Raw genomic sequence first — 14,608 nt, forward strand, 5'->3', positions numbered from 1 at the left:
TGAGAGTAGGGAATCAAGGCTTTCACTATTTGATAATCTGATTCTTGATCTACTCGAGACCTATATAAATGTCCAATTTGCTTTTAAAATCCTTGACTCAAGAAGAGAAGAATCCATTTCAGACTTCATTTGTTAAGTGACTTCAGAATTAAGTGTTGCAAATTCCAGTTTCTAATGGATGCAGCTAGAAAACATGACTTCATTGTATATGAAGTGTGGAATATATCTTTAAAAAACTAAACAAACAAAAACCAAAAACTCAACCCTGACAAACAGTACTAGATAGACTAAAAATGGAATTCTTAAATGCTTATCTGGGAAAGACCAAGTTTGTCTCATAGCTCCGCATTTTTCAGTTTGTTATTACAGTAAGTACCATCAAAAGAGACGTTACTCGCCATTGTGATGCATGTGGTATCATTTTAACAGCTGCCTTCTCAAATCCAGTGTTTGTTGCAAATATTGGTTCGTATTATGGTGTTGTAAGTCCTTTCAACAGTGAGCGTTTTGGCCAAGAGAATAACCTACTTCTCTGTGCTGTTTCATGTAGGATCGAGTGACATTCAGAAGAATTATCCTGAAAAACAACGCAAAGAAGAGGAAGACATATGAGTTATTTATTGAGTCTGTGCCCCTTCTTAAATCCTTGGAGGTAATGCCTCTCAGACATCTGTATCAAATTATTGTATTAGCATTAGCTCTGCAGTCAGTGTTTCTGGTATATTGGGAGCTTATGTATCTTTTTTGCTCAGAGCAAAATTTTAAGAGCTCCTTTGGAATTGTTTACTGTACAACCTAATTTAGAGTGTTGCACTTGTACAACGTTTTGTTCCAATTCTTCTTTGTTCACAGTTGGAAGATAGTTTGCTGATTTTTTTTTATCTCAGTCTGTGTGTGTGAAGATATCAAAACATAAGTATCCCAAAGAACAGGTATTAAACTACTAAAGACTAGAAAATAAGGACTGTGGTTCCCTTTGAGGTCATTATGCTGAAGTAATGACATACCGCACTAAGGTATTCAGCTTTTATCAACCATGAATGATTTTTACGTACGAGGTCAAGATGTGGGCCGCAGCAGATCTTGCTTTAAACCCTTTTACCTATATTCAGGAGGTAAACTAAGAACAGGCTAGAGGAAAGCACCACTGCCTGGAAACAAAATAACCAGGCAGAGCAGGCACATGCCATGCTGATGGTTGTGATGTTTTCTAAGCTATTTAATCAACCTGGATCTTTAGAGGGCTTTCAGAGCCATACCAGACTGCTTTAGGCATTGGTACTTGTCAGCCTTTGCCTCACACTGTAACTTAGCTTTTTTTTTCATGATAAGGATATTTTTCAGCATTAATCTTTAGTGTTTGAGAAGCCCTTACACTCCCCTTGAGAGAGGATTACAAAATAGCAAAGTATTGTTAGGTGTGACTAGCAACTTCTAGAATATATTAGTTTGGAGCTATGCTGATAGCTGTAGAAGGGGAAATTTGCGCAACACCTTTTCCCTCAATGCCTAGCTTAAACCAGTTCCATCAGCATGACTTTTTTATAGCACAAAAATGACTCATAAATATTTAAGGCTATAGAAAAATAACTCATTAGCACTGGATGGCTTTTTGAATGACAAACTGCAGTTGAATCATCCGTGGATCAGAATTAACAGAGTTTCTCAGACAAGGGATAGATCGAGGTGCATTTGTGAGATGAATGGATTTAAAACTGAATCGTCTTTTGAGGTTTTCATTTTAACTGTTTAGGGTTTTTTCCTTAACTTCTTTTTTCACTGCTCTGGATATCGACCAGATTGTTTTGTCATGTTATATATGGGCAGCAGGAAACATGAGAGATAAATTTAACTCTTGAGACTGTCCTTTCTCCCTTCCTGTTTATGAAGGTGACTGCACGTCAGATTAGTGCCTCTTGCTCTTGGGCATCCTGTTGTAGTGCTTGCTGACAATTTAGACCTGTTATCCTTTTTGTATCCCCTTCCTCTCTCCACAATAGGAGTGAATTCCTGGATCAAACAAACAAAAATCATGTTCAAGTGTAAGCTGACTTAAGATAATTCGAAACTATTTTACTGATATTTTTCATTGAAGTTTGTTCTTAAAAAGTTTCTGACTTTTCTGAGCAATTTCTTCAAATGTCAACTGAAACTTAAAGGAGGTGATTTATTTCCTTTGCTCTAAAGGAGCTGAATCAGTTATTTGGAAATCTTGGAGTAAGAGAAGCACATGGATGGGATAGAAGTTTCCTTTCTCTAAAGGTTGCCTGGAAAGCCATGATGCAATGTGACAGTGTCATTGCAGGGGCTGCATTTTTCAGTACTGAGATGCAGCATGTGTGTGTGTCTAGTGCATGCCTCTTCATTTCTATTTTGACAGGGCTACAGCTTATACCAGAGGTGTACTATAGCAAGTGATTGTGTTTTAATTTTCCTCTTTGTTCCAGCCTTCAGAACGAATGAAAATAGTGGATGTAATAGGGGAGAAAGTGTATCAAGATGGGGAACGTATCATTTCTCAGGTACTTGGAGTCTAAATTTCCATTATCATTCTTTCTTCTCTGCTTTTTCTACTTTGTATTTGCTTATACAATCATATTACTTGAACCAGCTTGGCATCACTTGCTCTTTTAATACTTCCAATTTATTTAACCAATTTTTGAATGTTTTAGGAATGGTCTCCTACATTTTTTTGTTAAGAATTTATTCTATTACTTTAGCTTCTGGTTTTTTTTCTCCTCTAATCCTTTTTTTTTTTTTTTAAATATAAGTGGTCTTTACAAGATTTCAAAAGAGGAGTATGTGTTAAGAAGCTCAAACTACATATCCATGCCATTTTCCATGAAAACCCCCAGTTAGACTTTTCAAAGGCAGCTGTGAGCAGATTAAACAAGGAGTCACAAGCACACAGTAAAGGCATCTCTAATTCCTAGGTCTGACTAAACAGCAAAATTAGAACAATTTAAATGGGCGTATGATTTAGATAAAACGAAATGAAGTCAGTGGAAAGTATTTCACTGGTTTGACCCGACTCAGTTGACTATATTGTCTGAAGAAACTAGCAGGGTTAATTAAAACCACTGTTTTTTTCTGATGATCTTAAAGACTATTTCAAGGCTGGAGTAGTCTGGCATCAGTCTATACAGCCTTTGGATGCTGGTATATGTTTTGACTGTTGGAATAGATCAAGGCCAGATTGGTGAAGTGTGAAGCTGGACAAATTCAGCCTTAAGCTGTGGGTTTTTGCTTGTGACAGAAGTTAACTTTTGGAATAATTTACCAATGAAGCACTGGAACGTTTGGATAACATTTAGCTGGAGTTTGCTCTGTTTATGTATCTAAGAAGAAAGTGCTCTATTTTGAACAGGAGTTAAGGCAAGAAAGTCCTTGACTTACCTGGAATAGTAGGCTTTTGATTGCAACAGTTTTGTTGTTTTATAAACAGAGTATGACTCCTTGATAATGTCTTGCATAATTAGTTACCTTGCATGTCAGATAACTCTGAATGCAGGAAACCTTATTTTGCTGATAACCAAGTACTGCCAAATTTCTTCTCTGCAAACATCCCTTCAATTTTATAAGATGAAAAATCTTATTGCATAAGAGTCTGAGAAAACTGAACTGTCAGCAAAATCAAAGCTTATAAATCTGAGTCTCAAAACTGGAAACCCGAGCAATCAGTGATCCAATTATGCAATTGATTTTAATCTTTGTAATAACTGAATTAAAGAGAAGGACGTAATTATCCTTAAAAAAAAAAAAAAATCAGAAGTAGGATTAATAGTCTGGTGATACACTGCTAAAGAAGATTAAATTTTATGCTGGGAAAAGATTCTGATAGCTCCTACATTACGGCAGTTGCATCAGTACCATGAACCTCTTTTCTCTTGTGGATGACTTTGCATTTTAATTATCTTTCTGGAATTTGATCCTTCAATTAAGCACAGTATGCTTTAAAGCGCTTGGAAATTGTTAAGGCATGCCAGTGTTATGTGAAGTTCTTATGTCTCCCACTTATTCATTTTCATTCTTTAGAAAAATAAGTAACTACTCTTGCAGCACAGAAGTGGGCTGACTGTATCTGCTCATGTTGTGATGATAGGTGGCAAGAGTGAATGAAAAACTTTGTGCTGGATGGCTTACCACCATCCCCAGAAACCTTAATTTAAGAGTCTAACTTCTTCTGTGACTGCAAGTTTAAGTCTTGCATCAACTTCTCAGTCATACTCGAGCATGACTTCATACTTAAGTTCTAATCATCTCTCTCCATCCTTCCTGTCACATTCATAGTCATCTTGCCCAAATCTTGTCTCCCTTTCTTGTCTGTCTTCCTTCTCTTCCAGTTCTACTACTTTCAAATCCAATTTTTTCTTTCTAGGCTATTTTGACTTTGCCTGTTCCCATGTTCTAGTCTCTTGCTTACCCTTTCCCAGTTCTTCCACTGTACTTGACTTGATACTGGATTTATCTCGCTCACATTGTGTCCCAGTTTTGTTGAGCCAATTCCCATTCCCTTATCAGTTCCTTATTCAGCCTCTGCATCCTTGAGGCCTTTACTCTCTTCACCTCTGATTCATAGGAGGAAGGATGTACAAGCTCTCTGCTCTGATTTTCAGTCCTACACCAAGCCCACAACTGCCTTTGCAGGGAAATTCTTCCCTATCACAGCTAAAACTTTCAAAATATTAAGCTCTGGTTGAACCTCTCCAGAGCACATGTAAATTTAGTCTTGTTAAAGGTCTGCAACTTGGTGGCCACTAGAAATGTGGTCAGTAACTTGATGTTTTATTAAAACTTGCTTCTGGATATTCTAGGACTTGGAAAGTTTCACTCACCACTGGATACTTTCCATAAGGATCAGGTGATTTGCACTTGGATCATTCTGCTATATACTGTCATCCTCTTTGCTTTTCCCTTTCTACCTGCCTTAGTTCCTTCCTCTGAGGGTTCCTCTGATAAATTCCCAAAGCCAGTCACTTTTTAATGTTGTAAGAATATGAGTGTTCCAGCTCTTCTTCCTTTCTGAATGTGCTTCATAGGATCATAGAATAATTTTGGTAAGAAGAGACCACTGTAGATCTCTTGTCCCATCTCCTGCTCAAAGCAGGGCTAGTGTCGAAATTGGATGAGGCCCCTCAGAGCCCTCACCAGTTGAGTTTTGAATATTTTCAAGGATGGATATTCCACAGTCTCCTTAGGCCCCTGTTCTAGTGTTGGCCTATCCTTGTGGTGAAAGTGCCCCCCCTCTCCCCCCCCGTAATAGCTAATCAGAATTCCCATTGTTCCAGCTTCTGTCCGTTGTCTCTCATCCTTTCACTGTGTGTCTCTTGAAGTATCTGGCTCTGTCTCCTCTAAACCTCCTCCTTAACCCCCCCCCCCCATTAGGTGGACAGCAATAAGATCCCGCTCTGCCTTCTCTTTTCAAGACCAAACGAACCCAGCTCTCCCAGCTTCTCCTTATATGTCATCTGCTCCAGCCTCCTGAGTATCTTAGTAACCAGTTCTTCAATGTCTGTCTTGTACTGGGGAGCCCAAAACTGGACACGGTACTCCAGATGCAGTCTTAAGAGAGCCAAATAGATGGGAAGAAATGCTTTCTTTGACTTGTTGGCTGCGCACTTGCCAGTGCAGCCCAAGGTGTGGTGGCCACTTTTGCTGCAAGAGTGCACTACTGACTGCTGTTCAACTTGTCCACTAGGATCCCCAGCTCCTTTTGTTTAAAGAGGCTCCTTAGTGGTTCAGTGCTAAGCCTGTCCTCTTGCATAGCATTCTTCTAGGATTCTGCTTTGTCAAATTTCATGAGGTTCGTTCTTGCCGAGGTCCCTCTGAATAGCAGCCCCATCTTCCAGGGTATCAACTGCTCCCCGCAATCTGGTATCGCCCATGGATTTGCTGAGAAGGCATTCCGTCCTATCACCCAGATTATTAATGAAGCTGTCAAACAGTCTTGGCTCCAATATCAGCCCCTAAGGGATGCCCCTAAAACTACTGCCTAGCTGGACTTCAAATTGCTGGCCATCAGTCTTTGAGACTAGAGGGTCAAATGGTTTTTCACTCAGTTTCATTCATAGTTTTATGGATTACTCCATAATTCTCCTGGGGACCAACATTATGCTGGTTGCCTGTAGTTTCCCAGATCCTCCTTTTTTCCCCCCTCTTGAAGATGGGCAAGATTTTAGTTTTTTTCCAGTCATTAGAGACATTTCCCAATTACTATCACCACGTGAGGATGATAAAGAGCAGCTTCATAGTGACACTAGTCAGCTTCCTCAGCTGACCGTTCCATTCAGTGCCATTGACTTGTGTATGTCCAGTTTGCTTAAGTGGTCCATAACTCAATCTTCCTCTACTTCTGGGCCTTTGTTTCTTATGACTTCTATAGTTACCATAAGTCCCTTTACTTTCAGACTTAATCTTAAGAGAGAAGTACTTCTGTTCAGCTTCATATCAGTTTCTAACTTGTAAATCAACAGTTTTAAAACCTCGATAATAAATTATACTAATATTAGCCTTTTATATAGACTCTTCAGTTTTCTCTCTCACCCATTGCTTTGATGTCAATTTGCTGTCAATTACAACAGATTTTTACACAAAGCTGAGTTCAGAATAAATATTTTAATATTTCTGCCTTTCACAATAAGCTTAAAAAAATAATATGTTCCACCTTTTCCTCTTCACAGGGTGATAAAGCAGATTGCTTTTACATTGTAGAATCTGGTGAAGTAAAAATCTTGATTAAAAGCAAGGTGAGTTCAAATAGGATGATTTGGGTTTAGATTAATCCCCGATTTGCTCTGTTAATAGAAGTGCTGCACAAAAATCCAGCATGACTTACTTTAAAATATTTATTGTTATATGATGTTTATCGTTGTCACTCGGGTAACGTAGGTTGTAAATCTCTGCGTTGGTTCTGAAGTGGCCAGAAGGCACTTTAGTATAAAGTTGGAGGTTTTTTTGCTCCCGTGCAAACTGACTTGATGTACTCTCCCTGGCATTAAGGACAGAGGAAAAACTTTTCTTTTAGGATTTTAGCAAACTGGAAGCCACAAAAAGTTGGGGTGCATTATCTTCACTTGGTAGACATTTGCTTTCAAACAGATCCCAGTGCGGGCTGAAGTAGTCTTTAGGGAGCAAAGTCTTGTGTATAATAAACGTTGGATCTGTGTTAGTCCAATGTAATAGTCTAGAGCAGCAGTTCCCAAAGCTTTAACAGTGAATAGCTACCTGTCTTCAAAGCTTCTTGTGGGCCAGCATATACTTTTCTTACCAAAATTCTGACTGAGCATGCGGGAAAGGTGTTCTACCACTATAGAGCATGATTTGGGTATTGCTAGTCCTACAATTACTAAACCAATGAGCTGTTGCACATCTGAAGGATGTCTGGGATTAACTGCAGTCTTATACAAAGGCAGAGCTGCAGGCAAAGTAATTTAAATGTTCTGTTTTACAGACTATGACAAGTAAGGATGCTAACCAAGAAGTGGAGATTGCCCAGTGTCACAGAGGACAGTATTTTGGAGAGCTTGCACTTGTTACCAACAAACCCAGAGCAGCCTCTGCCTATGCTGTTGGGGAGGTCAAATGTTTAGGTAAGGAGGGATTCTGTGTTTCTAGTTATCCTTTTCTAGTCTTCACTTGTTCTGTGGACTTTCTTCTGCTGAGCAGCTATTCAAAACCTGGCTGCCGTTTGGGACCTGTTAGTCAGACACTTGAGGCTAGGAGTATGGACTGGAGAGGATCTCCGTGTTGAAGTTTGGGAAGCTCTACTACCTCCCCCCTCAGACCTTTAGGTCCAAGTGGGTGGGGTAACTGCCCCAGTGGGCTTTTACTTCTGCTTGCATGGTCTGTGCTCAAGGAAAAGGGAAGTTGTACCCAGACTCTACTGTTTTTGCAGCACAGTCTTCAACATCAGTTTCTTGTCTAGCACCTGTTCGTAGCATTTAGGTGATACATCTATGCCTGTACTGTGTGTATTTGCCTTCCGTGTTTATCCCTGAGGTCAGGTGCATATTTTATGAATCTTATTTCTTGAAACAACAGTACAGACTGAAATAAGAAATATGATTCTTGTTAACATGGCTTCTGTTGAAGTCTCAGAACCAAAGGGGTTGGACTTGAGGTTTGTGTTCTGAGTTCAGAAAACAGATTGGCACGTGGTGTCCTTTTGACAGACAATTTTGTTTCCACTTCTGTTCCTCTGCAGTCATGGATGTGCAAGCATTTGAGAGGTTGCTCGGACCCTGCATGGACATTATGAAGAGGAATATAACGCATTATGAGGAGCAGCTGGTGGCACTGTTTGGCTCTAGCATGGACCTGTTGGATCCAGGGAATTAGGCACAGGGTACCTCAACGCCTTCTCAGTTCAAGACACAGAAAAGCCTCCTATCAGCAACACAACTCACAAGGAAAATAGACACTACGGAACAGTTACTGCTGCTGTCTTCTTGGGCATTTTAGAAACCATAAACAAGTCTCAGCACAGATGGATTGCTCACTCCATGCCTCCACTTTGCTGCTGATACTTCATTATTAGACCTAGATTAAAGATGATTCTAACCCTATGTTCACTTACATGGTTCAGAATGGCATCTCTCCAACAGTTCAAGTGCCTGATATGAAACCCAAAGTGAGCAAGATGTAAAAGCCTCCTTTTTGGTGTTACCGCTGGGATAAATTTTCAGATCAGATTCTGTAGTGGTAGGCTGCCTGTTCTGCAGAGGCAACCTATAGAATACGAGCCTTTTACAAGCTTATTATCTTCTTCTGATATTTTCCTTACACAATGTCAAATTTGTTTTTAATTGTAGCATCTAGGTTTGAAGTTAAAAATATCAATGGAGCCAATTGGTAAGGTGGCACGGAAGTTTTCTTCAGCCTGCTGAAAGAGGCAGGTACTATAGTTGTTTAAACCAAGTAAACCAAGCTGGGGACACAGGAGAGAGCTGCTTAGCAATGAAATGCAGAAAATGAAGCATTACTAAATTTTAAGTGTTTTCTGGGCAGCAAAGAAAATGGTTTTACTCTCGGCTGCCCCAAAAAAAGTGCAGTGGTTTGGATTGTAGTCTAACAGATCAAATGGCTTGAAGGTTTCATAGTTGTCATCTCCCGAAATTTGCTCTTTGTTTCTTACACCGAGTAGATTTTATTGTGGAGAGATCGCTATATATGACCTTCTCTTGCTTATAGAGATCCTGTATACTGCTTGATTTCCCAGGGCACTGTTGTTGTCTGGGTCAGTTTTAAAGCTTTTTAAGGAGGTGAACATTTTGTAATTTAAAGGAAGACTCTTTCTGTACTTATTTACAGGAGCTCCCTCCCACCCCAGTCCTAATATTTCACAGTATTCTAACTTTGTTAGACACTTGGATGCTTCCAAATGCCAAGTCTATTTGCTAAATCTTTCAAAAGTTGGCAGCATTTGACTTAGTAGAGCAAATGTCTTTGCTAACTATGCAGTTGGTGTGTTTGAGGAATCTTTCTGGTTTAGGTGATAACTCAGCTAATGATGTTTATCTAAAATACCTGTTAAATTTGCAGCATTTACTAGGTAGATTCTATTTCTGTAGCTTTAATGACCTTAATTGGCATACTGCTAAGATTTTACCAGAGTATTATCTAAATAAGAACCAGACCATAAGAAGGATATTTTTATGGTGTAAAACAGAATATTTATATTCAGACATTGAATTTGTAGGTGATAAATCTAGTGACCCTTTGAATTTGCATTCTTCAGCTCATGCAAAACTTGTGTTTTATGGAGTTATGAAATTTTAATTGTGGATGCTAGTAGAACAGAACCTGCTCTTTTATTCTTCATGGCCACGTGAGCAAGAATAGAAGGATGCTAATGTTGATTTGCTGCTTCTAGTTATCACAATGGACATTTCTCTAAGGCACAAGATACTTGTCCAGAAACTGACTCAGAGTCATGGCTAATAATTTCTTCCCTAAATGGATGAGCTCCTCCCAGTCTCTGCAATATGAATAAGATGGAAACTTGATAAGTTTGAATGGCTATTGTCCAGTACTGTAATTGGAATCCAATTTTTATATAATATAAATGATTTGTAATGGACACCACTGAAAGAGGTGTTTCCATTTTAAAAGTTCTGATTGTGATGTCTAGTGGCTATTCTAACTGCATGTATGCTAGAACAGTGAGTTTCCCTTACTTTACTGGACTGGTTTTTCATGATAAATTATAGCTAAAGAAGCAGCAGGTACTTCTTTCATGCTTCCGAGGTTTAACACCAAAGACAAAATCACTCTTTTAATTGCAGATTTTTTACAAAAAAAAAAAAAAAGGAAAAAAAAAATCATCAGGTCCTTGCATTGATAACAGATACTTTAAAGTTTAAAGTACTTTGGGTTCATAGACAGAAGTTTCTCTGAAGCCAGCTCATGACTGTCCAGCAACCCAAACATAAACTGGTCTTCAAACCAGGAGGAGTTTCTGTGCTGCCTAAACTGTCGTGTGAACTAAAGAGAAACTTGCTGTGAAAAATCATCAGCTGGCCTCTGTCCATCCCAGGCAGAGTATCCTCTTTATCCAGAGGAGCCTGGCAGGTTGGGCTCCCTTCACAGATGGATTCTGGTTCTTACAGCCTTCAGTCCTTTGCATGGCAGGACTGTATACCTCAGTGTATGCAAATGTTGGCAATTGTTCTGAAGCTTAGCCAAAAAAACAAGCAAGGCTGATGAATTCCCTGATAGACTCTTAAGGTAATTCTGCCTGGAGGGAGGATTTGATGGCTCTGGAAATCAAAGGAAAGGATGAGACCATAAAATCAAAACAGTGGGATCCCTTGTGAGCAAGAACAAGCTTTTGAAATGTTACCTTTCTCTAGACTCTCTGCAGCAAAGTCATACTGGGCAATGCCATCCTGCAGCCAGGATCTGTGTGACATTGTTCTGTGGTGTAAAGAGGCAACCTTTATGAGCTGAAAGAGAATGGGCCTGTAAGAAGGCTCATTTCATTTAAAATGGTATAATTTGCAATGTTCCTGACTAGTTTGTTCTGGTTTAACCAGCCTGTTCTGTACAACTTTGGAATATAAAGATAGGTGAGAGAAGCTTGTAATAACATGCTCAACGTTGTCTAACCAGATACCTGGTAGAGCACCAGCGATGAACAAAGTCAGAAAGCACGTGAGTGGGGATATTGAAGCCAGGGAGTGAAGTGAGACACCAATTTGTAAAGATCTGACTGTGTCGTTTTATCCCATCTTTTTCCTTTTCACTGTGACTGCTCATCGCGATTGTCGTGGAGAATGAGCACGATCTTTGTTATTGCTTAGTGTTCAGTACATCTGCTGTGGATTCTCTGAAATTGGTAGTGGAGAAACATCTAGTTTTTAATAAAAGAACTCAGCAGCAAAGTGGGTAAAGAGGGTAGTGTCATTGAGACTTAGAGGAAGAACAGTCTCCTATATCTGATTCCCTGCTTGTGATTGTTGTGAAGTCAGTGAGAGGAGCTTTCAGTGGTCAAGTGTTTTGGCACATGGTATTCTGTTTAATGTCACAGCGCAGGTTTCACAATGTAAAAAAAAAAAAAAAAAGGGCAAAAAAAAGCGCTCTCTTTAAAAACAAAACAAAATACAATTTTGCACAGAGGGCAAAAAGAGAAACCCCTTTGAATGTCACTTCCTTTCTTTCTTTTCAGTTGGCTGAAAATGGACTCTTATTCTTGACGTGTATTTGTAAACTAGTCTTGCCAAAATACAGACGTTTTGGGTTTTTTTCACTCCAGTTAATTTCTGTTGTTACAGTTATTGTTGTTTATTATTTCCACTTCTTTCAAACCATATGTTTTATTTCAAGAGGCCTTCCTTGCGGATTTTCTCCTGATGGTCTACAGCACTACACTGCTATTTCAAGGCGAAAGAGAAAGTCACTAACCTCATAAGAGAATACTCAACTCCGTTTAGCTGGCTGGAGCTGCTAATGCGCTACTAATTTTCCTCCACTCTGTGGGGCAGGAGGGGAATTAAATCCTGCATAAATTTGCTACCTCAAGGCTCCAAGTGCTTTAATGGTCTTTCACTTGGGAGAATTTCATAAGACAGTTCTTAGGATTGGTCTGTTCTTTTGAGTTAAATGTTTTTTCTTCATTGATTCATTGAGGGGACCCTTACTTTTAATTCATTTTACATTTAGTAATTGATTTTCAAAGGACGAACAACTGCAAATTTCAGTTCTTGCACTACAGTGTTGAACATGAAAGAAAATATCTGCCATATAAACATATGGTTTTTAAAAGTTAAACCATTCTGGGGTTCAGCTTCACTTTTGGTTAATAAAAAGCTGACATGCTGTGTCCAGCCTTCCTGGTACAATCCTGTGTGTGCTCTTTATTGTTTTACTGCAGCTGACACCCCCCCCCCCACACACACACACACAGCGCTTACATAATGACTGGACTTTCTAGCAGGTAACGAAATTTACTTGGAGTGTCTGAGTTACTGTTGCTTGTGTTATCAGAGCCTTATGGAAAACAGCACTTGCCCTGTTGCAATAATCGGAATAGATTTATACATCATCCAACCACCACGTTTTACTGTTTGGTGAGAAAATTTTACTAATATCTTTAAAATGATACCTATTTCTGTAGATACTGTTGCTCCAAATAAACCTGGCTGCTGTGATATGGTTGCCACACTATTGTAAAATTGATTTTCTCATTTTATTATTTGAGCAGTGTGCTAACTGGTTCTCAGTTTTGAGGAGAAACAATATTACTAGAGATCTCTTGCTGCCCTACATTTATGGCAACTGAATGTCATGTGGCAAGCTGCCTTTTTTAACCTAACAAACAATTTTAAAAGAAAATTAGTTTGGTACCTGTGAAGTTATTTGCTCAAACTCTCAAAATTTGCTTTTGCTGAAGCTTTTTTTTCTAAATGCTTACTATTTTATGTACAGTTTTTAAATTAGTCTGAGGGAGTGGTTCAGATGCATCATGGCTTTAATCATGGGAATGCCTCTGCCTCACCTGGACTACCGTACTCAACTTACTGTAGTACTTAAGTAGTAAGGGCACCTTAACTCAAGGAAGATGTTGACATCTGAAGGAGCCAGAGGGAGCAGCAAGATACACAGAGAATAAAACATAACATTTATACAGAAAGATAAGAAAAACGGGGATTTTTTAGTTTGGAAAGAACAACTAGGGCAGGGGGCTGGAGAAATGTACAAACCTATAAAAGATTTCAACAAGATGGAATGATCCCGTATTTGCTAGGACAAAATTACTAATACTGGGCATAAACTGCACCAGGGAAGGTGTAGGTTAAGCATGCAAAAGCTCTGTCTGGAAGTCCGCTCGAGCAGACGCTGGGAGAGTGTGAAATCTTCATTAGATATTTCTTGCAAGTTTGAAACTAGTTCTGCCCAAAGGTTTACATACCTGTCTGAAAAAGGGGTGGATGAGATGACCTCTTCAGGAGGCTTCTGTCAGATGTTTCTGTTTTCTTATGAATACCTTTGAAAAATTCTTGTCTTTCACAGCCTCACTGACACGCAAGTAGGCTGTCAATGAGCTACAGCTCACATCCAAAGCTTGCCAAGCACTGGAGTCGGAGGAGGCTGAGCTCCCAGCAGGACAGAGAGGAGAGAGAAAATCTTGGGCCTAAACACAGCAAACACCTTGAATCCTGGAGTTCCCTTGCGCAGGCTTTGAGTTGCTTGATGACAAATGCAAATGCTTTCTTGTGACTTACGCCCTAACAAGTGTATCAGATGGGTGCTGTGTTTGTGCAGCATTACCCTGCTGGGGTGAATGAGGAAACTCATCCCTCAGCTGTTGTTTTAGGCTTGAAGAAGCGCTATGTGGATAACGGTGGATGCTTTTTTTTCTTTGACAATGAACATTACAAAACATGGTTCTTTCATGAAAGTTGATTCTGCTGCTCAATCCCACTGCAAGGAAATGATATCCCTTGCAAGTTCAGGCAGTGACAGAGGCATCAAAGGTGAATAAATTATGACTGCTCCAACCAGTCACTTCTCTTGAGGATCACTCCTTCATTGCATTCTTTGTTCTCAAAGCCACCCAACAGTAGAAAAGGAGGGCTTTTGGTAATGGTTTTGATTAAGCAGCATGGTTCCCTGAAAATTCCTGGATAAGTTATTTCTTGGAAGAAAGAAGCAGTACTCTAAAGTTCTTATCCTCAGGATGTTGTTTCAGCTTGGGAACCTTTTTAGCAGAGCAAGGAAACTTTCATATTTTTTCTGCTGCTTCTCTCTGAAGGATTTAACACCCATCATCAGATAAGCTATAAGGATTCAAGCAAATATGAAAACGGTGTTACTAGGAGTATCTCCACAAGTAAGTCATTGCTGACCAGTGAGTTACGAGGACCCACCACCACCTGCCTGGATTCTGCATCTGCTCCAAGTTTCCGTTTCAGCTGTGTGTGCTGCAAGCCGGATTGTGGGAGATAGCGCAATGCCCAGATGCTTGAATCCCGCTATGGCATCCGCAAGTAACTGCGTCAGGACCGCTATCACGTGTTTAAAGGGGAGATGAAGAAGCGTGGCTGCTAGCTAGCCCCTCTCCCAACGGTTTTCAGAACCAGAAACTACGAGTTGCCTTCCTGAATCAGAA

General features: G+C 39.7%; 1 protein-coding gene across 1 annotated transcript in view; it reads left to right on the forward strand.

The window, feature by feature from the left end:
• Positions 1–8,570, forward strand: part of PRKAR2A (protein kinase cAMP-dependent type II regulatory subunit alpha) — a 73,283-nt gene extending 64,713 nt beyond the window's left edge. Inside the window, exons 7-11 of the mRNA XM_068960247.1 lie at positions 551–652; positions 2,448–2,522; positions 6,681–6,746; positions 7,451–7,589; positions 8,204–8,570. Of these exons, the coding sequence (XP_068816348.1) occupies positions 551–652; positions 2,448–2,522; positions 6,681–6,746; positions 7,451–7,589; positions 8,204–8,337 (516 nt within the window). The 3' untranslated portion in view covers positions 8,338–8,570. The remainder of the gene's footprint in view (positions 1–550; positions 653–2,447; positions 2,523–6,680; positions 6,747–7,450; positions 7,590–8,203) is intronic.
• Positions 8,571–14,608: the final 6,038 nt, after the last annotated feature.

This window comes from Struthio camelus, chromosome 14 (assembly GCF_040807025.1).
Source record: "Struthio camelus isolate bStrCam1 chromosome 14, bStrCam1.hap1, whole genome shotgun sequence".
Classification (NCBI taxonomy): Eukaryota; Metazoa; Chordata; class Aves; order Struthioniformes; family Struthionidae; genus Struthio; species Struthio camelus.